Source organism: Embiotoca jacksoni, unplaced genomic scaffold (assembly GCF_022577435.1).
Source record: "Embiotoca jacksoni isolate LCO1_2020_lvr unplaced genomic scaffold, fEmbJac1.0.p SCAF_29, whole genome shotgun sequence".
Classification (NCBI taxonomy): domain Eukaryota; kingdom Metazoa; phylum Chordata; class Actinopteri; family Embiotocidae; genus Embiotoca; species Embiotoca jacksoni.
This window is the reverse complement of record NW_027185380.1, coordinates 2,831,384-2,857,910: the sequence shown is the minus strand read 5'-3', so window position 1 is coordinate 2,857,910 and position 26,527 is coordinate 2,831,384. Positions and strand designations below refer to the sequence as shown.

At 41.9% G+C, this 26,527-nt stretch overlaps 1 protein-coding gene across 2 annotated transcripts; it reads right to left on the bottom strand.

The window, feature by feature from the left end:
• Positions 1-951: 951 nt before the first annotated feature.
• slc5a6a (solute carrier family 5 member 6a) lies at positions 952-26,258 on the bottom strand. 2 transcript variants are annotated; one of them, XM_069161784.1, is made up of 19 exons: positions 25,944-26,258; positions 25,783-25,825; positions 16,025-16,089; positions 14,646-14,886; positions 14,314-14,535; positions 13,545-13,610; positions 12,662-12,713; positions 12,390-12,457; positions 10,289-10,443; positions 10,036-10,176; positions 9,817-9,946; positions 9,648-9,736; positions 8,654-8,766; positions 8,254-8,321; positions 7,923-8,009; positions 7,532-7,704; positions 6,310-6,413; positions 5,202-5,323; positions 952-5,118 (listed from the first exon to the last, which is right to left on the bottom strand). In XM_069161784.1, the coding sequence occupies exons 4-19, from the start codon at positions 14,769-14,771 to the stop codon at positions 4,918-4,920; spliced, it is 1,917 nt and encodes a 638-aa protein (XP_069017885.1). In that variant the 5' UTR covers positions 14,772-14,886; positions 16,025-16,089; positions 25,783-25,825; positions 25,944-26,258; the 3' UTR covers positions 952-4,917. The 2 variants fall into 2 exon arrangements, with proteins under 2 accessions (XP_069017885.1, XP_069017886.1); XM_069161785.1 differs by lacking the exons at positions 16,025-16,089; positions 25,783-25,825; positions 25,944-26,258 and adding an exon at positions 25,542-25,726.
• Positions 26,259-26,527: the final 269 nt, after the last annotated feature.

Sequence of the window (26,527 nt, the reverse complement as noted above, 5' to 3'; positions counted from 1 at the left end):
TTTATGTTTTATTCTAAATCCTCCTCACTGTTGATATCCACAGCTGGAGGCCAGATGATTTTTTTTTGGGGGGGGGGGACATTCGTCCATCTGTCCCGTTCTCGCGATATCTCAAGAAGCTGTACCGACTTCCGTTGTGACACTCCTCTTCTGTGACATCATCAGATTCTCTTCCGCCTCCACCTCCTCCTGTGGCTCCGCCTCCACCTCCTCCTCCTCCTGTCCACAACATGTCCAAGTTTCCTTGTGTAAACCTTAACAGACGAGTAGTCGAGGGCCTGATGCGGTCGCTCCAGATATCAACGTCCGAGTGTGGAAGTCCCGCTGGATTTGATACAAACGGCTGGAACACGTTCACTGTTCACAAAGTTTTTCTTTCCTAATGAATCTCATTTTGGTCCAGTTTTGATAGAATGATAAATAAAGTAGTTCGATCAATAATAGATGAATTTGGTTGTCTTCTGTTCCTGAGTCACGGTGTTGAATATTGGCCAGAAAAAAAGTTCTTGTAGAACATGGTGACATCAAGGTTGAATTAACTTTTGACCTTTTGGATTTAAAAAGGTCATCACTTCACTATTTGATCCTGGTACACATTTGTATGAAATTGTCATAAGTGTATGAACTCTTGAGTTTTTGACAAAGTCTTTTGTGAGGTCACAAAAGACCTCCCCCCCCCCCTCCCTCCCCGTTCTTGAGATATCACATTTACCAGATTTTAAGAGACGTACGATCTGTAAACATGATGCCTCCAGCTCGGGCTCTCTCGGGTTTGCAGGCAGAACATCAACGAGCTCTCTTCCGACAGTTCCCTGAATTATCAGAAGATGCGAAGACATTTGCCACCAGGTGTCACTAACGCACAGACGACCGATTCATCGTTCCACTTTTTTTTCCCCCACAACAATAAAGTTCACACACAACAGTGAACATGCAGTTTGATTTGTCATCTTTTTTTTTTTTTAATTTTTTTTTTTTAATGTCATCTCCATTCAAGTACATCAAACTTAGAAATCTAATAGGCTTCTCACACTTGAGCCCGTTCCAGGCAGACATTGGTAACCCAGGGTTAACCTCAGCCTGGGACAGTACGATTCCCAGAGCACTTCTACCAGCCCTGGGTTAAAATGTCTGTACCTGATGTTTACATTCCAGCAGGTGAGTCTGCATCAGTAGGCAGCAGCTTCCCTGGAGGCTGGTGAACCAGCTGCAGGACCAGCAACCCCCCCCCCCTCCCCGGGGCTGAACACGGGGTCGGCCCACTCTGGAATGTTTCAGGACTGCACCGGTGTGAAAGTGTGAAAAGCATAAAAAAATATCCACAGATCCAAACAACAGTGAAATATGGCATCAAATTGAAATGCAGTCAGTTCAGGTTGACACTCAATTAAAAGGAGCGCGCAGCAGTTTTTCTGCGTCGCGCTCACCTCACCAACAGATCATTACATCTATAGAATTCATGTACTCATTCATTAACGTGGGTTTGGTCCACAGCTGGACAGATGTTAGAGCTCCTACTGGAATATGGCAATATCCTGGGATTATTATGAAAAGTACATTAGGACCGAAGGAAGGCAAACAAATCATGGGTCACCATATGAAGGCCTGGCCGAAGCAGAGTCGTCGGCTCCACTTCAGTGCTCATGTTTGGTTTTTTTTGGAATGCATAAAAGGAAGAATTCTTGTGGATGGGACAACAAATGTAATAAATATTGTTCAAAACAATATTTATTGTTGCTGGAAATTACTAAGTGCCACACTGTTTCTTGTAAAAAAAAATTAAAATAAAAATTAAAAAAAAAGGCCACAGATCAACAGAGAAAGCGTTTCTTACACTTGAAGGGGACTTCAAGTCGATGATTTTGTTATAAAAAAACCAAGCGGTACCATCATTAAACCGTTTCGGCGCTGCTCTCCACCACCCGATGGCTTCAGCGGCGCAACTACTGAGTACCGAGGTCATTGTGCTTCAGCAGGTGCGAGTGTTCATTGGTACGACTGCGCTCCACCCAGGCTGGGTTCCTGCAGGACACCTTAAACAGCACTTAGTGAGCTCTTGAATGACGCTCCCTCGCTTTAAAGGGGGGTGGGGGGGGGTGTCATCTGTGTTTCATTAACGTGACAGGCACACACTTCAAGTAATTTCAGGTATGAAGGAGGAGGATTCAAGGCTGAGTAATCATAAATAAGGTTTACGCTCTCACATGAAATAAAAAGTCGTTCAACAACTCGAGGAACCATTAAAAGGTTTTGTATCTTTGTGAGTGACAGAATTTGGGATGTAGCACAAAAAAAAAAAAAAAAAAGGTGCTGCGACTCAAAACATTTCTCGTTGAAATGTTTCTACAGTGACGAGTGAGTGATCTGAACAAATTAAAAAAAAAAAAAAAACTACAGTATTGGCGTTCCCGTTGTTTCCGTGAGTCAGTGGACTGCTACATTCCCAATTCTGCCCGACGTTCACAGCAAAACCTTTCATGGTTCTTGCATATAGAATGTCACATTTCACTACAGGAAATGTGAGCAGGCTTCACGTGAAATTACAAAAATATACAAATATGACCTCAAATATACGTTCTGTCTGAAAAACAATTTGAAAGAAATTCATATTCTATATGCTTTGGACAAATTGAGGTATTCGAGGATGATGGTACAAACATGCTGGTTCTGGAATGGACTGCTGCTGACGCGGTTTGAAAAAAAATAAAAAAAAAATTTAAAAAAAGGGGGCCGTCTCTGTTGGTTAACTGGGCGTCGCCTCGATCGTCTGGCTTCTGCTTCAAACACGACTCCGGCAGAGTAAGTCGCAGGGAATCACTCCGTTAAGGCAGCAGACGTGAAAGTCTTAAGTTTCCGCGCGACCAGCGAGGCCACGGACGATCGAACCGAGCCGCCGGGTCAATGTTTGTATTCGTGTGCGTCGCGTGGAGAGAGAGAGTCCGATGGTGTGGCCGTTACAGGGCGAGCAAACACGGGACTCACAAGTCACAGAGCCCATCGGCAAGAGCAAGAGCACAAGACGGCACGACACCTCCCACAATAAATGGATGACTTCAAATACTGATGGGCAAGAATTCTGATTCCAAAAAAGATCACAACCACAACGATGAGGCGACGGGGTGGAAAATATTTAAACCAAACACTCATGTTCATCACGTACCGCCACTGACGACAACCTCGATTTAAAAAAAAAAAAAAAAAGAAAGAGCGAGACGGGCACTTAAAACAGGTTTAAAATACACAATTACCAACAATGACTGCATTTTCTTATTCTTATATTAAGGGCCTACTGGAGTTAAAGTAGGTCCTTCTTGAAGGTCCAGGATGGCTTCTCTGTGGTTCAGAGCAGTGCTGTGGTCACAGGTAAACCCACGAGGAACACCGGGACATGATGGGAGGAGACTCAGCTTGTGCTTAAAACCCCAAAAGCTAAACGAGAACCAAAAGACAGCTCTGCAGAACTGCGGTTTCGACGCGGTCCAGTTCAGAGCTCGTCACGACGACGCTCGGTCGGTGAGGCACTTCATGACTGTGCCGGGTCTTCCGCGCGATCCTGACGTGTTCGCTGAAACGGAGAACACAAGGAACACCTGCACAACGTGTGCACTTCCAAATTAAAAACGGACACCGATTACATTTCCTGGTTCTCATCGCGGCAGCGTCTTGGCCTCCGTCCTTCATTGTTTACGACAACAAATAGTAGAGGGCCCGCCAATCAACGCGAGCCGATGTTGGTCATCACGTACATCGGTATCAATGTGCGTGTCGGCCGAGGTGAAAACCTTTTTGGGTGAATTTAGAAATGTTCTGTTTGTGTGGGTGTTTTTAAAATTATATTCTAATGAATTAAGCTCCACTGAAGTTCATTGCTTCAGTGCAGTGATATCAACATGGACAATAAACTGTAAAATATTCTGCCGACACTGCAAAAAAGAATATGGGGCGATGTATCATATTGACATTTACTGATGTTATTTTTGATATCATGTCAGCATCTTTCCGAGAAGCTCTAAGAGAAAAGGAAGTTTGATTTCTATTTGACATTTTATCCAAAAAAAAAAAAATCACACCGTTTCCTTCTGTGGTTTGACTGTCGGCCATTTTGTCTTCGTGTCCAAAGTTGGTTCTCGAACATTCAAACAGTTTTTTGTTTTTTTTTAAGTGGCTTTTGGAGGACCAGTGGAAATGTGAGGATTTGTCGTGCTCCGTCTGATTTAACTGCCACCACCAGATCCCATCTCCGCCCTCATCCCAACGCACCGCTCTGCTTTAATGGACTCGTATTCAGAAATCTGTATTAGCAGCTAGAAGACAACTATTATCAATAAACCAAGGCCATGTAACGACGACACTATCACAGTAGCACAGAGCTGTCACACGCCGCCATTAACGTTCAATCTCTCAGGACATTTTGTATTCTTTTTATGTTATATTCTCTTATACATATTATGGGTTTTGGTGGGTTTATCTTCTCTATAAAAAAATAACTCCGTAGACATTTTGCATCTATTAACTACCTGATTCTTTTGTTTTTGTCAAACAAGGACTCGATCCAGTCACAGAGGAACAGTTCATTGTACACGAGAGCATCCGAGTCTCTCTTTCAAACTGCACACATCTGTACTGAGCCAGAAAGCCTCTGTGGGCACCAAAGTGTTTTCATTTCTTCTTAGACATTTGGGCTTCTGATGGACAATTCCAGCCTGGCAGAAGTTGGTTTCCTCGAACGGCCTTGAATCACAGTAAATTGACACTGCGCATAAAACGGCAACACCCAAACACGGCCTCCACCGATCTTTACGACCTCTACTTAGTGATACATTTCTTCCGCTGCACTTCCTGCCGAAGGACTGGAGAGTGCAGCAGCTGGGGTCAAAGTGTACGTGTGCAACTTGTGTGTTTTATCAGTAGAAAGGATCACAAGGCCGTCTCCTGGACCGAGTGAGCCGTCGGTGGCTTTGAGGAGAGCGCGATCCTCGTGTCCGAGTCGTCCTCCTCCGTCTGAGCTCTGATGCTCTCCGTCTCTTTGTCTTCTGTGACCGTATCCTCTTTGCAGTACGCCACTCCATTGCTCTCTTTCTTGGCCATTTGATAAGGCTGCGTGCTGATTTCTTTCGGCTGGTTAACGGGGTAAAGACACTGTTGAAAGCACACGTCACGATAAACACAAGAGGAACATACCGGGTTAAGTATGAGGTTACCTTCTGAGCCAGAGGAGTGACACAGCAGAGCTTCTCTTTGTAGCGCTCGGGCAGAAAGAAGAGCAGCGTTCCCAGGACAGGGAAAACTGTCCCGGGGGTCAGATCCTTCTCCTTCATAGGTCCTAAAAGACCAAGACACATGAACAGGACAGCAGATTTACAGCACAGTGAGAGTTACAGAGAAATAAGAGAAGAAAAGACAGGTTCTACCCACAGACTGGATATAAAACCACAGACTGGATATAAAACCACAGTCTGTTAATAAAAATGTTCGTAGCTTCAGGTCTGAAAAATAGTTCCGATCCAGAAGTGTCTTCAGCTGCAATACCAGCGAGTGCCACTAGAGGTCGGCTCCAAAAAGCCTCCGGCTCCATAGACTCCCATTCAACTTCTCTCATCAAATCCAAAGTGAATAAAATGTGTCCATCAGTTATCTCGGTGTTGTTAGCTAAAATCACTCCTTCTTATTAGTTTTCTGGAGGTCCATCTGAAAATAATCCCTCATTCATTAGAAAAGAAGATTCAAAAAGACCTGTTTTTGGGGGCGTGTCTGTTTGATTGACAGGCCTGTGGTGCAGTCAGGTTACATCTATCGGTGGGTGGGACGTAGTATCGTCAGGTTTACAATCAGATTAGTCAGATCCACTGATGGGAAAGTCACAGTTGTTTGGACAAATTAAGTGTTGACCTGATGATGCCACCAAATGTAAAGTAGGATCAAAGTTATTGTAACTGAAAGTCACAGCACTGCATCCAGTGATCGCCAAGATCATTTAATGACGACCTATAAAAGTCAAACTGGTGGTGTTTGATGAAAAGTCCAGAGGATCGCCAAGATCTGCAGGAATCACCCTCTGGGGACCACGAATGACAGGAACACTTCCTTTTAATCAATCCAATTGTTAGAAAATGTTTCAGTTTGAACTAAACTGGTGAGCCGACAGCCAGGCTGCTGGACGCCTGCAGATTTCACATCGCATGACCAGCAGACCTGACGTCATCTCTTTTACAGCACTTCGTGCGATACCTCGAGTCAAAGTGAATGTTCCTCCCAAAGACAGTGTGACTAAATCAAACTGTTCCACAGACACCAGGGTTCAAGGTTTACCTGTCAACAGACTGACGAGCAGTCCCACCACCACCACAGTGGCCGAGTTGTGAGCGCTGTACCACATGTAGGACAACGAGTAGAGGGCCTCCACTCCTGTCGGCCTGAGGAAAGAGAGAGGAACGAAAAAATGAAGTCACAGAATGACTGGTCTAAAATAGCACCCAACACCGGTCGTGTACTGTGGATGCTTCCGACATCATATCTGAGGTGACGACATACAGGAGAAAACAAACCTGTTCCTCTGTTGTCATTCTCGGTTGTTTTCAGACAAAACATTTCAAAAGGACTTTCTTGAGAGGAACTACCCACTAGAAGTAAAGAAGTTCGAAGGCCTTTCGCAGTTTGCATTCGCAACGCCAATAGAAGCCGTGAAATAACGTTGTAAACAGAGTGACTCTTGATATTTCTCTTCGTCGAATCGAAGTCATGCTGGATTTCGTCCGACGCGTACAGACTTCATCAAGCCGACACTTCGTTTTCGGTCCATTTCTCAGTATTTTTAGCCAGAAAATGGTTCCTCTGCTTTTTTAAAACGCTTCATTCGCATCTGTAATTTTACCCCAGTTTACACTGTGTTTTAAACATGGCGGCTGCCTGAGCTCCTGTGTTTAATCACTTCACACTTACGTCATCATAGTTCCTATTTAATGAGGAAAGTACCTGCTCAGAGGTAGAAGTGAAAGAACAGGGTTCCTCCTCTAAGTCAAACGTCAAAATCTGACAAAGTTGAAATCTCATGATTATAAAGAACAGAAAAACATGTTGCCGTTGTGCTGAGCGGACAAGAACCAGAAACACTTCTGTTAAAAACAGGCTGACACATGCCCCTTCGGTGGCACCGATATTTACATTTTTAAAAAAAATAAATGTCTAAATACTGGCTGCAGAGAAAATGTATTTATCTCAAAATAATGATAATTAGCTCACAAACTAATAAACTACATGTACAGTTTCTGTCAGTGAGCACTAATGCTACCAAACACACACACTGACAACAACTAGCTAACTAACATTAGAGACACATACGTGGAAAATATTACATTATTATAAATGGAAATAAAATTTAAACATGCAAACAAAATTCTCTGAGATTTCATGATTTGGCCCAAAAATGATCAAATTCCTCACACGGACAGCATCAGATAATTTGGCTGTTTATCGAGTGTTCAATGGCCTCATGCGCGTTTGAAAAGTGAACTCTTGTGATGTCATTTCCTACCTGGGCTTGGCTGTGGTGTTGCCGACCAGCGAGTTCATGACGGTGGACGTCATGTTATCGAACAGCGGCAGAGCGGTGGCGTTGAGGGGGGGGACAGACATTCGCATCAAAAAGCTACCGATGCCGATCCAGAAGGCCATCGCAAGGCCCACAACTAACCCGACCACTGCACCCTGAGAGGAGACAGAGAGGGAAAGAGACAGAGAGAGACAGAGACACAGTGAGAGTGAGAGAGAGACAGTGAGGCAGAGAGACAGAGACAGTGAGAAGGAGAGAGAGACAGTGAGACAGAGACAGAGAGGTGGAGCAGTAAATAATATGTAAAATATCTCAATAACCAAAGGCGGCGTTTAAAAACAAAGAATAATTGCTGAAGTGGACCAGGACTCACGGTGGGGTTGGCCCAGGGGAAGAACATTCCCAGGCAGAAGAGTCCCAGCAGGGGACCACCCACCATCCCAAAGATACTGAAGGCTGCCTGAGGACACAGCAGAGACAGTGAGGGACTCTTTGAGATGCTGATGTTGTACAGCTGCACAATAACCAAACACTACGGACGTTTTCTTCAAAGAAAAACCATCTGGTACAAATATGTCTGTTGGGCAAGAATTGTGCAACAACAGCAACACAGAGGAACATGGTTCCTCTGTGTTGCTGTTGTTAATGAGTTGGTTATGTTAGAAGTTGTTGTTAACGAATGTTCGTATGAATAGTTAAGTTACCTGCAGCACAGATCCCATAATGGAGGCGAGGTAGGCCATGGCCAGACACACCAGACCGTAGACCAAAGCTGTGGAGCACACAAGAAAAAAACACAAAGAGGTCACACCTGCTGCTTTACAGCAAATAACTGATGAGGAGCAGAAAAACATGCAAACTACAGATCACAGTTACATCTGGAAGAGAATACACACTCCATCAGTGAAACGTTTTCTGCGACTATTTATTAAAACTTTAAATGTGGTCATGTTATGATTTAAAGGCAGATTTGAGGAAAAAGTCAGCTGTTCCTTATTGTTTACAACCACATTAAAATCCCAGATTCACCTTAACTTTGTAGTTAGAAACCTTAACACTCAAACAGAACTACAGGAAAAGCCAGAGTTAAACCTCTTGTCTTACCGAGTCCTTTGGACAGCAGTGTGGCCTTGGCTTCGGTCATATTTGGAAAATGAGGTTTAATCAGGTCCTCCATAGTTACTGTTGCTAAGGAGTTGAACGCTGATGAGATGGTGCTGAAGGGAGGAAAAGAAAAGGAAGTGAGTGAAGAGCGGATTTTTAACCACATGACGAGGTTGTGACGTCCCAGTAGAAGTTCGACAGCTACCTGGAAACCTTTTAGAAACTACTTAAACAATGCTACAATCCAACCAGACCCCACACACACATATTTTATTTACTCATTTATCTACTTTTTCTATTTAATTTTATTTTTTATTTAGGGGTTTTACATTTTTTATTTTTGGGGTTCTTGTCTTTGTTTGAAATTTTTTTTACACCACATCTCTTCAGAGTTACTTGTTTGTTATATTTGTAATTTCTGTATTCAGTGGCAGTTTGTCACAGTCACACAACCTCCAAGCGACAGTTAAATGTAATAGATTGTATGTCCCAACTTTCTGTGGGAAGTCCTGTTCTCCTTTTCTGTGTAAAGTATTTGCAAAAGCAATAAAAAGATTTGAGAAAGAAGTTCGACAGCTGTAGTTAAACCATCTGTAAACAGGGCTGAGCAATACAGACAAAATGTAATATCACAAAATTTGTCTTTTAACCAAATACCTCAATGTTGATATCGCAGGGTACTTTTACAAAAGATTTAGACAATGGGATTTTGGATAAATAATCATGAGTAATGTAGATGACTGAGTGGGAAAAGGCAAATAATAGAACAGCAAGAAGAGTGTGACCAGTTCAGAAAATGAACTCATGTTACTGTAATGCAGCCTTTAAAACCAAGAAAAGTTAATGATTATCACAGTCTTAGACACTATTTCGTCTCATATATGATATGGTAACGTTTGATATAACACCCAAACCCTCGCTGTAAACATCCATCTTGTGGTTGCCAGAGAGAAACCCAACATGTGGATCATCCTTTCCGTCTGGGCTCATTTACCTGAGTGCTCCACTGAAGAGACAGGCTACAAAGAGGCCTGCCAGCCCGGGCAGATCCTTGAACACATCCATGACAAAGTACAGCACCATCTGCACACAGAAACTAAACATTAGGATGAACACAAACTAGTTTATTGATGCTTCAGAGATGGGGACAGACGAGCGCTCACCTGGTCATTGGTTTTGACGTAGCCCTTGTCCAGAGGGCTTTCCTCTCCGTAGCGAGCGAACATGACCAGACCCATCATACAACCCAGACACAGGACGACCTGCTGGCACGGGAACACGACGTAGCACGACCTGGAGGAGCATGATGGGAGGCGTGTTTCTGACCTTTTCTAGGATCCTGTCATTTCTAAGAGAAGGAGTTATCCAAGCATGACACTCACATGACAGCTTCTTTCTCAGTGCGGGAGCTGAGGTATCTCTGGACCTGAGCCTGGTTGACACCGTACAGCGCCAACATCAGAAAGACTCCCCCCACACCCAGCGTCCAGAAGGTGTGGCGCTCCAGCGGGTCGGGGTTCAGGCTGCACAGCAGGGAGGGAATCGAATATAATCAGCGGAAGGGCCGATTCAGGAAAAGTAAATATATAAAAGGAGATTGGAAACAATCGCTCTTCAAATATAATAACTCCTCACTCTAGTCCAGCAATGCGGCTGCCATTGACTGCCTTCTTCCAGACCTCTGCGATACCTCCTGCCTGACTGGCCCCCACCACGATGACTGCCAGCTGGCCCGCAAACATCACCACCGTCTGGAAGACATCGGTCCACATCACCGCCTTCAGGCCCCCCTGGGAGACGGGATTTAAAGTCCATAACTACCGTTATTCCAAAGTATCCAGGAAGAAGTGCAACAAATGAAATGAGTGACGTTGTTTTTCTTCCAATAAAAACTGACGGTGGGAAAAAACAAAAAATCTGAGAAAGAAGAATTTAATTAAAAGAATTTCAGATCATCTACAGGAGGATGTTTTGGGAAAGGTATTTTTCTGGATTGTAATCACCAGTTGTTATCTAGCAAATGTCCTTCAAAACAGTTTTGGTTTCTTTTTGAAAATATATAAATACAAAACCATCACTCATTATTTTATTATTGTTGTTGTTTAACAAATATTTCCTGTCACAATCATCATTTATTAAATTATCATCTCTTTGAAGAGTTTAGTCAAGTTCATTATTACACAGGTAAGCCCAAAATCATTCATACCCGTGTCAAATGTTTATGTCTACTGAATTTGACCAATACTTTACTTCCAGCTGGAAATGGCAGAACCAAGTGAAACAGGATGTTAAGACATTGTGCGAGAGATAGAAATGAAAACATGAACTATTTTTGTGTTTTTTTTTTTACATTTCTATGAAAAAATATCATGCCCATAATGTAAAGCAGCTGCACTTGCGCAACCAGGGGTCCTCACTGGTTGGTTTTAGCCATGACTTGAGATGGACTCGTCATGGACAAGAAAACTACTGAATGACCTGTTCTCAATTTATAGTTGGTGAGAACACTGAGAATTTTGGACATTGCCATTTTAGTAAAAAGTGAATTAAAAAAAAACCATGGAAATAGCTAGGATTTATTAGAAACATCTCTGGAAAAATGTCTTCCAACGTTTTGTCACTTATTTAAGTCGTTTACAGATGATGAAACCCACTGGTCAAATCAAAATTCAGTAGACGTGAAAATTTGACATAATTTTGGGCTTAACTGTTTAGATCACAGAGCAAACGTCACACAGAGCTTCACAAGAATAAACTTGTAAAGAAACAGAAAATAACAAAACAGTGAAAAAGAAACAATACAGTTTACGCAACAAAAGCACACAAAAATGTCCAATAACCGGTCAACAGAAAGCGCAGATCAAACATCGATAGTCGGAGCCACATCTTTAAGGGCACGAACACATCTTGCTTTCGGTAGAGAAAGAGACAACAGGTAAACCCTGGCCACCTGCTGGTGATTAGGGATGGGTACGGTTAGGGTTTTATTAATACCCAAACACTTATTGATACTATTTATCGACAATCTTATCAATACTTCTTTCCATAATTTGGTGAAAAAAACCCCAAAAAAAACAACTAACTAACTAACAGGTTTTGATGTAACAAGACTCAACTATTATTTTATCATTACTGTTCTGGCTGAAATAAGTGAAATTGCTTCTTGAGCTTCCCGCATATACAGTTATGGAGGAGCAGGGATGGATAATGTTATGTTAATGATACTGTTGCTTTTACTTGTACTGCTATTGATCCAATATTCTATATCTAATGATATAACGGCCAACACGGCCACCAGACCTGATCGCTGCCATTCAAGTCAATGCTTCATATCCGAATAATGAATTGCGATACGCATATCTACCAGTGATGGAGCAGGCCACAAATGGACACGTGTGCAAGAAGGGCTCTGTATGTGAGGACAAGAACCTTCAGCTGAATCCTAATCTTAATGGGAAGCCAATGTAAAGACGGTAAGACTGTGCTTCTGGATTTTGTTATTTTGAAGACGATCCAGGGACCATTTGCTAGAGCAGGTGAAAAGGGAATTACAGTATGATGATGATCATCTCCAACTCAGGTTGTGATACAACATATCTTGAGTTTGGAAATGTTTCTTGAATGAAAGAAACATGTATGGGTCATGAAATTTTATGTTGAGATCAGATTACAGCACCTGATCAATTAGGACACCAAGATTTCTTTAGTTAGACTGAACACAGTTGAAGAGACGTACCAGAGCAGTATACAGTGTGCACACCAACCCCATGGCCAGCACTGCACCCCACAGGTCAAAACCTGTAACTGCAAGAGAGCAGAGGACAACATTACCAAAGACTGCAGACTATCCAACCATCCAGAAGAACACTGTTTTCCTGTAAACGCTTAACAGAGCAGGCTTTGCACAATATCATCCTTAACTAATAATCCTTTCAAATATCAAAAGTGAAGTCTGAACTCTGACATTGTGGTAAAACATGACACAAAGTAAGCTACCCATGTTTTTACCTGCATTAAGTGCCAGTGCTGGAGCATACAGGACGACTCCCATGTAAATGACCTGCAGAGGAGAAAACAACACTGCGCAACTGGACTCACAAAAACAGAGGTGAGTTCAAAGGTCATGTTTTGGAGTCAGCTGACTTACAGCTAGCTGTCATATTATACTTTGTGGGAATGCAAAACAAATCGAGGTAAATAAGGACACTGCTCCTGGTGACACTCCCACCTTTCAGGCTGAGCCGATGTTGGATTATGACGATGACCTGGGGTGGTTTAATAATACAAACGTCTGTACACATTTGTATTCATCGATCAATCAATCGATCACTGTCCGTTTCCAGGTCACAGTTAAGGTTTGAGGAATTGTCAGTCCAGTTCAAACACTGAAGACTGTTAATTACCTCACTGAAGAAAATAAAGATGCTGTTAACCTCGTAAAGGAAACCATAAAATAAACTTTAAGGGGGTCGTTGTGACATTCGCTGGGCCAAAGTTTCAGTCAGGCTGCAATATGACAGGCAATGAATACATTCATTGGTCGATTATTTCTTACACATTGACTGGTGTTTCACAATTATTCATGGAAGTACACAAACCCATGTTCTTGACTTCTATTTAAACAACTAGTCATGCCTTGAGTCAAAAGATTTTATGAAATAAATAAATAAATATGTAAGCATGAAGTTTTTAATAAGTATTTAGACAGAGATGGTCTTTCTTAATAGCGTTGCATCTCCGCAAATGGACAACTGGTAATAAATGAATTGGACATTACAGTTTCAAATGACTTAAGTATTTACTATGTAGTTGTGAAGGTGAGAATCTTATTATTGGCTTAAGAAATCCTCTACACCAAAATGTACACAAATTGTAAAGCAGAAGAAGATACCATCTGAAAGATGAAGGTCACAGTCCCACAAATGCGCACCGTCTTGTTAAAACGCAGTTCCAGATACTGTTGACAGGAGACAATGTAAAAGAAAACAAAAACAGAAAAATCAAAAGTGTGAGTACATATCATCTCAGAGACCTCCTTTAATTAATAGTCAGCGTGCTGGATGTTGATTCTCAGGGTCAGAACTGAGTTTAAGCTTCTGATAACTGAAGACAGATCTGTAAGTCTGAAATCATTCTTTGCTCAAAGGACATCACTGCAGTTGTAATCTGTCAAATGACTAATCAGCGTCCTTCAGGGTCAAAAGACGAGCAGTGAGGCCAACTACAGATAAAGACCCGTTTTTTTATTGAGACGAGAACGTTTGCTTATCTCGGACGTTAACACTTAAAAGATAAGATAGAGAAGAATGTTCAGCTCTGAGATCATACATGAGAAGGATAAAGAGTGCAAAAAAGGAAAAATGCAGAGAGGAAAGAGGACGTTACAATTAAAAACGATATAAGAAAACACATTGACAGGTCATTAATCCACTTGCGGTATACTCTTGTCAAAATACGAGGGCTTGTTGTGTGTTTTTGTGGTGAAACATATGAGACAGGAGGTGCAAAAAAAATCTATGCTGTTAACTGAAGTGAAACAAGCTACATTTGGACTTTCTTACTGGATTATGCATGTATTATACATCAATCAGGTATGTGTAATAATAAGGCGAATAAAAACAAGGGAAAGAAAGTTGTGCGTTAACTCTACTTGTGCGTACCTCGTAGGCGCTGGACAGCCGCAGCCTGTAGAAGACTGGTATGAAAACGTGAGCTGGGATCAGTAGACCCAAGAAGTAAGAGCAGCCCAGGAACCAGTACTGTGTCCCAAACGTGTACACCTCAGACGGAGCGCCCAGGATGGCCACAGCTGACTGGAAAGTGGCCAGCAGGGACAGAGACACGGGCAGGCAGCTCATGGAGCGGTCGGCCATCAGGAACTCCTGCGGCAGACAGAGTATTGGCATCACATATCATAACTGCAAACACTCAAAACATGGAGAGTGATATTATTCAAAACATCTGTATTTAAAGTCCGACACCAAACGTCTACCTGCGTTGTGCGCTGGCGCCCCCCTGAGAAGGCGTGGAAGAGGCCGATGCCGGCTGAGGCCACCAGCAGCAGGACGAATATGACGTAGTCCACCGTGGTGAAGTGCATCTGGACGATCTCCCCCATGGTGACACCAGATGACGGTGAATCAGGGAGAGGGAAGGCCTTCGGACACACAGCCTTGGGGGGCTGATTACGATGTTGAAGAAAGCACTTCACCCATAGGGAGACTTACGGAGAGCTGGAGGAAGACAAACAAGAGAAAGTCAAGTTCATTTCTCTCACTACAACCTGGAGGACCTGGAGGAGGACCTGGAGGAGGATCTGGAGAGGCAGCAGCATCGAGCCTGGGGTTTTTTTAAATGGTCAATTCTGTAACCAACAATGTAAAACCACAACAGTACTTCATGAATACAGAGTTTACTTTTTTGAACAAGTGATAAAATCTCTTTCAAGACCACAGCACAATACCACCAAGGTGGTACTTAGGGCTGTCACTTTTTTATTCAAAATTGAATTATTGCCTGAAATAAGTCCACAGATTTCTTGTAGTTAGCCTGAATTTTCAACAACAATAGAGAACAGCCTGTAAACACAAACAGGAATAAAGGGTCATAAAATTGTTATCGATATAAACTTGTCGTGAGGCTGAACTGCTTTAAAACAGAAAACTATCGTTAAAGCCTTGTTACAAAAAAGAAGCAGGAGCTGTAAGTTTCAATAATTTCTCCATTACTTTTAAACTTCTATTTGACCAATACTGACTGGTGTGTATGTCTAAATACATTTTCCTCTTGTAAAATAAATAAAGAATGAGTGGGTCACGGTGGGTCCAAAACCTCATTATAAGCACAAAAAAAACACCTCGAAGGTGTCAGACTACGACCTCCATTAGAGATGAAAAAAAGAGGAGTGAGATGAGACCAGCTGTGAATATGGATTACAGACCTGCGGCACAAACAGCTAAAACAATGTGAAGAAATATTAGTGAGTTGGTTTTTCTTTCATCTACAAAATGATGTCTAATCTAAAACAAGAATTTCACCCTGCTGTCACAGAGGAGAAAAAGGACTTTGTTTTGATAAAATCCCTATTTTTAATTTCTGTTAAAGCAACAACGTAAGGTTTAATACATTACTAAATTAAATAACACTGTAGAGGAAAAACAGAAGGTTACTGGTTTAATTCCGTTTCACACATGCAGATCCTGTCATCTGTATACGCTCAACACACTTTAACAGCCCACCTACTGTCAAGAGTCACAAAAAATTCACAAGTGGAATATCTCTAAACAAAACAGAATAATGAGCACCAAGAGTTAATTTGAATATGAGAGAACAAACTACAAAGAAAAACAGCAAAGGACACCGTGTACCTACCGAGATAATCTGCTGCTGCTGACACACACTGGCCTCAGACGTAAAGCTCACTGCACCTCCAAACACTGTGGAGACACAGGAGGAACTCTGAGAAATAATACCACACACACACACACACACTCTCTCTCTCTCTCTCTATCACACACACACACACACACACACACACACACACACACACACACACACACACACACACACAAGTCCGGAGAGAAAAATGACCCGTCACAATATTGTTACTAATGATTCAATACGCATGCAATCTTCTCTAAAACAGCACTTTGGGTTGAGTTTATTTCAACCAAACAAAACCTGAGACCTTTTTGTGTTTTCACAAAGAATACACAACCCTGTCCATTTGCACATTTCACTCTAGGGGATTTATTTTTGTCAACAATAAAGACAGTTTTTTTTTTTCAGTCCATGCTGTGCTCTGCTGAAAACAAGTCTCATGTTCCCCTACACATTAAAACTGTATTTCACAACTTGCGTTGTCATTGTGTTGTGCTGCAGTATCTCGCACTCCTTAATGACACGACGAGCCGCGGGGCAGCCGACTGCAGAGAGGTGAGGTTACCAGCACAGAGCAGGGGATGGAGAGGCGCTCTACCTCATGGTAGAGAGGGCCGCGTGTTGATCACAGAACAGAGGAGTCTAGGTGTACATGTAGAAATGCTCTTGTTAATGACTTTTGTTATAAGGCTGGATGATATGGACAAAATCAAATACCACAACATAATTAACGAAATACATTGACATCACAACAATATTGTAAGAATGAGTATTGGTGCCAGCACAAAATATTTTCACAGTGAGATGTTTAATGAATAATCATCAGTCAGGTGGATATAATAAATAAATAAATAACTAATGATGGGACTTCTACAACATCTGGGTTAAAGTTCAGCAAATTTCATCGCTAAAAATCAGGAAATGATAATATGCCATTTTGCAATATTCCAACAGTGTTTCCTATGCAGAGGCTTTAGTTAGACGGCCCATCCAGGTAAATTAAATACAAATTCCAGACGGCCAATTGGAACCTCCCCAACGCACCATCAACACTACCACCATATGCCTAATCTCATTCTGTGGGAAACACTGTACAAACGTTAACATCCGAGATGATACGTAATCTCATATCCTGATATTAATGTCAGTACATTGCTTCACCCTCCCGTTACGCCGACTGTAATTGATACACCTGTAGTTAAAGATTAATGTGCTGGAACGTCAGGGCAGTCGAAGAAAATCTGCTCTCACACAACTTTCACATGGACAACTGTTGAGCCGTTTTCCAGAAAGGAACTTCAGCCATCTTCATGAGCAGGCAGCTGTAAATGGCAGTGAAGGGCAACTGCTTCAAATGACAAGAAGAGAAAGATCTGGGCAGCGTTACAGAGTTTTTTTTTTTTTTTTATAGCCGGAGCACTCGGTTGTTCCATTATGGCGACTTCTCCCGGTGAGAAAACGGTGTCTGTCGTAGCCCAAGGAAAACACAGCGGGGATTTACATGCGAGACGGAGTCTGAGATTAGGTTTGAATGTGTGCTGCACTGACAGGCCTGTCTGGGTCATTCTCACTGCTGCTTTGATCAAGCACTGGCCAGTGAGACATACGAGACCATTAAATCCCACTTTAAATCATGACCGCTCATTATCTTTAATCTACAGGACTATGACAGGTTGGGAACGAAGCAACTGACAGTGTAACTGGTTTCCATTCAACAGCACATGTCACGCGGGTGCTTAACAGTTACGATGCAACTATTTAAATGATAAAGTCAGTGCACAGAAAGTTTTGCTCTTCGATGGCAAGTTCGTTCATTTTAAACAGCCAAAGCTGTAAGATCCTTTGCAGATATACTGCAGTTCAAGCCATGATAAGAAAAGATTAAAGGATCTATCTCACACCCGGCACGAAGCGGCACCCAGGTGCAACGCAAGCGTCTCTGCTAGTTTCAAACTGATGCAGCAGCACTTAAAACAACTCAACATGTCGCCAGTGTTCAGTGTTCAGTAGCGTGTATAGTGAGCACCTTGGTGTGCTGCTTCCTAGAAGCCTTTGCAAAGCCTGTTGAATTACAGGACAGGAGCTGGAAGCTTTTTGTTGCACTACTGGGCAGAGATAAAACAGCCTCGTGTTGCTTTGTCATCTTAACAGCGGAATGCTTTAAAAACCAACAAGTTCCAAAGGCATTGAATTAAAATATATTCAGCATTAAACAAGAGGGCCAATAACTTCATGGGTTGGGATAAAAAAAAAAAAAACGATGAAAAACAACAACAACAACAACATAAAAATCAGAAAAATAGAGCCACTTAAAATGCCAAACTGACTTGTGTCTGTGCTCTTAAGATGTGGGAAACTTTACGTAACTACACCTTCAATGGGCAGAAAGCGGCAACCAACAACGACATCACCCGTTGTTTTGTGAACGGCCGTCAGGAAGCCTTGAGTTCTGATACTGGCCTGCGTCATTTTACTAGTTCGGAGCGGTTTGGAGCAGGAAGTGACCATATTTGGACAAGCTGGGGGAGGAGCCAGCGGTGGATCTGACCGATCTGATTGGAAACCTGACGATACTATGTCCCGCCCATCGATAGCTGTAACCTGACTGCACCACAGGAGTGTCAATCAAACAGACACGCCCCCAGAATCACAGCTTTTGGAAGTTTATGTTCTAATTATTGATTACTAAATCTACATCATGACATCTGAAAATAATCCGTGCAGTAAAAATTTATATTTAGTATGAGTGACAATTGAAAAATATAATATACTATAAGTGAAAATATAAAAATCCAGCAAGTTCTCAACTCAACTGGTTATATCTGACGGAGCCCATCTGATTGGGTGACTGCTCCTTCCCAGACTGGTTTGGGCTGTTTTGAAATGTTTTTGTTTTTTAATCTATCAAAAACTTTCACCCTTTAAAACATTGCCAGGAACCCCAGCATGCAAAGCTGGCAGATTGATGTGAAAGGAATGTTTCATTTCATGAAATGTGAATCACTATCTCTCGTAAGAATGTACCATCTTTCACACAGTCGGGCCTCGGAGCGACTGAACTGACCTTTACAACACACACATGGTGCAGATTTACTACATGTACTAAGCCTCCAGTCCCCAAAAGAACAGATTAGCTGTTGGATTTTCCTGTTTCAAACTATTGTTATTATGATCGACCTTTGAAAATTCAAACCTCTAGTTTGTCCTGATAGATGCTGCAGATATATTGTATTTAAAGAAGTGCGGCTTGGATCTATCTGGTATAATGCTGCGTGGGCCTTGGAGCATTCCGTGTTGCCTGTAACAGGATACTTAAAAGCAACCCTACGAGCTACTCCAATCTGAATAGTGTACAGTATGCTGTAATAGGCCATACTTATGCTTGTTCTGTACAAAGGAACATGGCTTGCAGCAAGCTATCTGCCTTCTGCACCACTTGGTTGAGGCCTATTTTACTGGAGCTGCTTTTCCACTACACAAGTGAACAAAACAGGCCAACTCTTTCACAGAGTGTGCAGAGGGCGCCCCGGGTGGTCGAAGGGTAAACCGGGTGTCTGTTCCCACTTCAAATCTGACCAATTGTTGCAGGTCACATCCCTCTCTACTCACTCATGTGGATCACTATGATCTGTCCTTTTTCTCCCGTCACAAAAAAAGACAACTCATTCAAGTCCACACGTATTAGTGTGCATACCAAGTCAACATTAAAATACTAGGACATGTGGATCAAAATGCCGTTTCTCCTTAACTCCGACGTATACAAGTACTAAAATGACAACAAACACACACACAAAAGTTAATACTATTTGTATGTCTGGGGAACCTCCCATGATGCACTGGGCTTCTTTCCTCTCACTCGTTCACTCTCTAACTCATTTCTCACCATCACATCTCATTAACTTCATGTTTTTCTCTCCCATAGTTTCTTCTTATTATCTGTTGTCTCCATTCAGTTCCTTCGCTTGTATAGTTTCTGTTCTTCCTTCTGCAGATGTCCCGTCATGGAGCTGCATGTCTCTGCTCTGTGATTGTCAACCCACCAACAGTTCATGTCTTGTATCTCCACACAGCGAATTCACATCTTTGGAATAAACTCTCTGTCAGTTCAAATCAACTCTTTTTGCTTGTTACATGCGAGACCATCGAATTCACTCTCAACAGTGGAAGGAACTCTTTTTGGAGTTGATTTTTAACACTTTTCAGGAGTTGAACCTTGAACTCTTCGGTAGTTAAAACTCGACTCCCATGAAGAGTAAATTCTACTTTAACCTTGAGTTGTTTGAACATGAACTCTTTCACAATGTTAACAGTCAACACTTAACCGTGTGAATTGTTTGACATTCATGGAGTTAAAGTGTCATCACACTATAAAGGTTTCAGGTAAGACTGACTACGAGATAACAACATATTCATCACTAATTTATATTGAACAATTATATTCAGTGTGATTATATTCAGTCTGCAACAATTAATGCTGCATAAAAACTTTAACTAATATGACAATGCAACTGTGATTGGTTTATATGTTACATTCCTCCCTTGTACACTTATGGTTTTGCATGATAGCCTCATTTTATTTATCATTATGTCTTCATTGAAATATTAATAATCAGCATGTTTTAACAAAACTAAACATAATTTCTGCCCATCACTTAGATTTAATTTGGTTGCTTTATTCTCAAAAGTTATGAAGAAATAACTAAGGCATGCTGGGAAATGCTAATACAGCAACAAAGCTTTGCAGGTAACACGGAGTCCTGTTGAATGATGCTTCTCAACACCAGAATATTACCAGAGTCTCTGAACACAAGCTGGAGTCTAATTTAGAAAATAAACTCCCAAAATCAAACTCTTTGTTGAACTCCAGGATATTTCACTCCAGAAATATGCTGTGCTGTCCTTTTCTCTCTCTGCTCTCCTCTCACCCCAACCGGTCGAGGCAGATGGCTCCGCCCACCTCTGAGCCCGGTTAACCGGTGGGCGGAGCCATCTGCCTTGACTGGTTGGGGTGAGAGGAGAGCAGAGAGAGAAAAGGATAGCATAGAGATACAAGACATGATCTGTTGGTGGGTTGACAATCACAGAGCAGAGACATGCAGGTCCATGACGGGACATCTGCAGAAGGAAGAACAGAAACTACACGAGCGAAGGAACTGAATGGAGACAACAGATAATAAGAAGAAACTATGGGAGAGAAAAACATGAAGTTAATGAGCTGTTATGGTGAGATATGAGTCATAGAGAGTGAAAGAGTGAGAGGAAAGAAGCTCTGCACTCTAGACCATCAAAGTGCAAAGATCTTGGGGAAAACAGGCCATTCCTGGTCGACCTCCATTTAAGGGGTTAAAATTTGGTTTAAGCATTCAGGTTAGAGATATGTTTAGGTGAAGGTTGAGGTTAGGCACTTAGTTGTAATGGTTAGTGTAAGGTGTTAGGGAATGCACTGACATATTGTCATTGAATGTCCTCACAAAAGGTAGCCATACAAACATCACACCATGGAGGTCGGGTAGACCCCGGTTGCCTGGCAACAAAGGGACCATGATTGTACATTACAGGAGGAGGTCTGAGCTGAGCTGGCGGCACCCCTCCACCCCCGTCTCGTGGAAAAAAAAAAAAAAAAAGCGGTGAGAGGAAAGATGAGCATGCAGCTGTATGTGGCCGACTCCTGAACGAGGCCTCTGCTTTATAGTATCCTGTCAAGGGAGTTCAAAGCAAACCACACATTTCCATTCTCCCTGTCAGACAATCAGAGGCTAAACCCGGCACAAAGACTTCACTCAATGTACTTGGTGTGTGAGCATTCAAGCACAACATTAACAGAGATAAAAGGGACAAACCAGGTAAACACTACCAACGTCGCAATTGTCCTTGACAGCAAGATAGAGACATCCGTCTCATGTGCCTTTATATAATGAAAACAGCCGTTCCATTTGATTACAGGGTTTTACAAGGTCAGTTTTATTAAAACCCAATTCAACTTTTCCGTTTTATTTATACTTCTCTGGATATCTGTTCTTACCGAATAATATTTCACTGAACAACCAAGCTAGCTGCTCTGAGATGGATAATTTAGGAACTACGGGGCGTAAATGATAATAATTTGAAATGATAATTTTAGCAACGGACACTTGTCGCCTCACAGCAAGAAGGGTCAGGATTCAAACCTTAATTAGGGCCATTGTGTTTGCAGGTTGTCTTTGTGACTGCGTGGGTCCTCTCCGGGTGCTTCGGCTTCCTTCCATAGCCCAAAAACATGTGTATTAGGTCTAGTGGTGATTTGGCCTGTGGTGTTAATGTGAGTGATTGTCTTGTCTTTCTGTGTTGACCCTATGACAGACTGGTGACCTGTTCAGAGTGTACAGAGGCTCAAGCCCTCTGCGACCCTGTACTGGTTAAAGCAGGTATGGATAGTGGATGAAACGTCAGGATGCAATCGTAATCAAACATATGTTAACATGCTGATGTTTAGAGGATGTACTAGTTAGTTCGATTAGTTCAGAGGGATTATGCCAACGTGCTAATTCACACTAAACATTTTCTAAATTTGGTCCTAAACCAAAATATTGGACAAAGTAAAATGTTGACCTAATGATGGTGCCAGGTGAAAACACTGGGGATCATTAATGCCATTATAATTTATCCTAAAGGGGATCAACATATTTCCACAATGTTTCAAATCAATCCACCAAGGGGTTGTTCAGTTATTTCACTCAAAACTACAAATTTAAACCGAATGATGGTAAAACTCTACCTGCAGAGCATTCCCACCAGAGACTTCCAGCTTTGCCCAACGCTAACTTGAATGGGAATAAAATAATCAGGCTGCATGAATCAAATTCTGAAAGTGAAGAGTCATTTCGTGTTACCTGTTATTTCAGTCGTCCACTATTTATCCAATGTTTTTCTGCCGCAACAAAATCAACGGACGTTCCAAACAGCAGCTTTTATAAAAAACAACAATTTGTGTCCTCAGATAGCCACAACACACAGACGGCAGTGACCCCATGGAAACTACAAACTACATAAAGTACGTCGGTAACCAAAGCCGCATGCTTCCACACAGATACAGCTGCTCTACTGTCACCAAGGCTGGAATTTGTGCACATGTTCCAGCGCTGTTTGTATCTCCGTGACGCTAATGATCTGTGTAATCATTAAACCTTTAGCTGGAGTCCGGTCTGCTCTGTAAAACAACTACCATCAGCACAGACTGGGAGCCAAGAGGGAGAAAAACTGGAGGCATTGCAATTTGTTTTTATGAGGAACAAAGATAAAGGAAAGGAATATAAAACTATCCCTTCTGACTTATGTTGTTATCACTTCTAAAAGAGTTCTGTGAATTACAAAAAGTGCCGTTGCATTGTGACTGAAAATACAGAACAAAACATGACCTGAACATTACGTTAGGTTTTCCTGATAATTGGTAACCAATACAATCCTCATAGTGACACTAAAAAAAAAATATCTATAAACTGAGCAGTTTGATGTTTTACCTCACCCTAACAATGAATACTGGGACTTTACATTTCTATCTTTTTATGTTACTACATAAACTGACAAGCAGCCATCAAATGGCAGGAATATATTTCAGACATCATACACAACGCGGCATTTCATTACAGTGATATAAAATTCCTTTAAAGGCCACTATTGCCGTGGAGCAGTCTTCATTGTACATTTAAAACATTACCTGCAACATGACCGGAGATAGTACGATCGAGGTCGGCACCATTTTATAATCGGTTTGGTTAAATCTCTCAAGGTGACCAAACTTCTGTCCAAAGGAATCAGAAAATAGCCTCAAGATATTATCATTATTTTCATAAAAGAAAAAGACCCCAAATAATTAATCAATTGTCAAAATAGTCGGTGATTAATATTCTATTGATCAGTTAATCGATTAATTTACTGACTGCATGAAACTTTATTTCATTGACATTAAAGCTGCTTGACTGTAGATAACGTTTGCAACAATGTTGGCTGGGAACTTAAACAGTTAAACCCTTATTAACCATTACTTATTAACCATTATTAAACCATTATTAAACCCTTATTAACCCTTATTAAACACTTATTAACCCTTATTAACCCATATTAAACTTTATTAACCCTTATTAAACACGTATTAACCCTTATTAAACACGTATTAACCCTTATTAAACACGTATTAACCCATATTAAACCGTATTAACCCTTATTAAACACGTATTAACCCTTATTAAACCCTATTAACCCTTATTAACCATTATTAACCCTTATTAAACCTTATTAACCCTTATTAAACCGTATTAACCCTTATTAAACCGTATTAACCCTTATTAAACACGTATTAACCCTTATTAAACATTATTAACCCTTATTAAACACGTATTAACCCTTATTAAACCCTATTAACCCTTATTAACCATTATTAACCCTTATTAAACACGTATTAACCCTTATTAAACACGTATTAACCCTTATTAACCCATATTAACCCTTATTAAACCGTATTAACCCTTATTAAACACGTATTAACCCTTATTAAACCCTATTAACCCTTATTAACCATTATTAACCCTTATTAAACCATATTAACCCTTATTAAACACGTATTAACCCTTATTAAGCACGTATTAACCCTTATTAAACACGTATTAACCCTTATTAAACACGTATTATCCCTTATTAAACACGTATTAACCCTTATTAAACCCTATTAACCCTTATTAACCATTATTAACCCTTATTAAACCTTATTAACCCTTATTAAACCATATTAACCCTTATTAAACACGTATTAACCCTTATTAAACACGTATTAACCCTTATTAAACACGTATTAACCCTTATTAAACATTATTAACCCTTATTAAACACGTATTAACCCTTATTAAACACGTAATAACCCTTATTAAATATTGTTAAGGCATCTGCAGTCGAATTATGACAATTATATTATATATAACAGACGGAATTAGTTAACAGCCGATCAGCCCGGAGGTTTTTTAAAGAGTCCTACAGGTCGAGTGCAGCGACGGTTTGAAAAGGTAAATATTACACAGGAACTCTGCAAAAAAACAAAACAACATCAGGGCCAACCTTCACACAAGACACAAATAAACCCTTTTCACCACCATCACTAAGGTTTGGTGAGTTACACATTTGTTTTGGAAAGACAACGTAAACGTTGACGTATCTGCTAACGACAGTCGCGCGCGCGGTCATTCATTTCCAGCGGCCGGTGTACGAGCGAGCACACCGGCCGACAGGACAGCTGTTGTCTTATATTAAGAGTCGAGCTGAATAAACTGGACTAGAAACAGCGACTAGAAAACGGCGACTAGAAACAGCACAAGCGCACCAACCTGTTTGATAGTGAACCACGCACCCACATGGTCCTGTTGCCTAATCATCGTTATTTCCTCGGGCTGCCGCGTGCACCGACGTTAAACTAGCCACCGAGCCAGCAGCAGCGTGTCCCGGTGCTCCTCTAGAAACCCACAGACTTCAGTACCGAGCTCACCTTTGACCACTTAGCCCAAACACCGGGGCTCCGCTTCATCCCCTCCGCTGGTCGGTTCCGGTCCGGACCGCCTTTTCTCCTTGACACAGAGACCGCGTGCTGCGTTCACGTGCTCCTTGTAAACGTTCAGACTCACCGCCGGTAAACAACCACAATTCAGCGTGTTACCTGTCACACAACGTTACCGCCACGACACGGGTTTAAGACGGGTTTTTTTTTTTTGGGGGGGGGGGATATCTACCTGCACCCTTTTCCGTAGAGGTCATTGGAGGTTGCGGCTTTTGCTAAAACAACAGAAATATAAAAATAAGGACTTACATTTAAACACGCAGGTCACGACACGCAGCTTTCAGAGGCGGTCACTGCAGAGGCACTGACGCGAATCAGGACCGCTCACCTCACCTTTAACCTCGATGGTCTCATGTTCAAAATCCTTATCGTAGTTACGACCTGCCCGACGTCTGTGAAGGCAGCACGACACGTGCTTTGGCGGCCTGCAGTATGTTTAATGAGTACATTGATTTGCGAGCACAAGTTTTCCATTAGGAAGGAAACCGAATGAACTGACAGAAGCTGCACAGCAGTCGTCATCACTGGAGCTCTGACCACGTCGAGGACAACGTCTCCTGAAAAAGGACCCGGTTCGTATCATCCAATCTAGGATTTATACGATTTATCATGACGCCACGGACACCCGGGAGGGGGCGGGGCAAAACGCCACCGTAGTCATTAATTACCATGGCAATGACCGCTGATTGAATTTGGCAGATTTGGTATGTCTAACCCGAATAACACGCACGCAGACATCTGGATCTTACCTGTTCTTTTTCTACGTCAAAAGCGAGGGAGAGGAGATGTGGTCCGGAACATCCTCCGCTGGAAACCACATCAGGGACGCAGCCTCCATTTGTTCCCAGTGCGCAGCTGCATCAACCGAGCTGCCACATCTCCCCTCCTCCGGCTGGTGACTCATGTCTCATTGAATT

Bases quoted from the DNA above. Each gene is read 5' to 3' on its own strand.
- slc5a6a (XM_069161784.1), bottom strand. From the start codon at position 14,771: ATGGGGGAGATCGTCCAGATGCACTTCACCACGGTGGACTACGTCATA. The intron at 10,177-10,288 runs GTGAGGAGTTAT...CCTGCTGTGCAG, and splicing joins AGCCGCATTGCTGGACTAGA to CCTGAACCCCGACCCGCTGG. The intron at 7,705-7,922 runs GTGAGTCCTGGT...GTCTCCTCTCAG, and splicing joins TCCCCTGGGCCAACCCCACC to GGTGCAGTGGTCGGGTTAGT.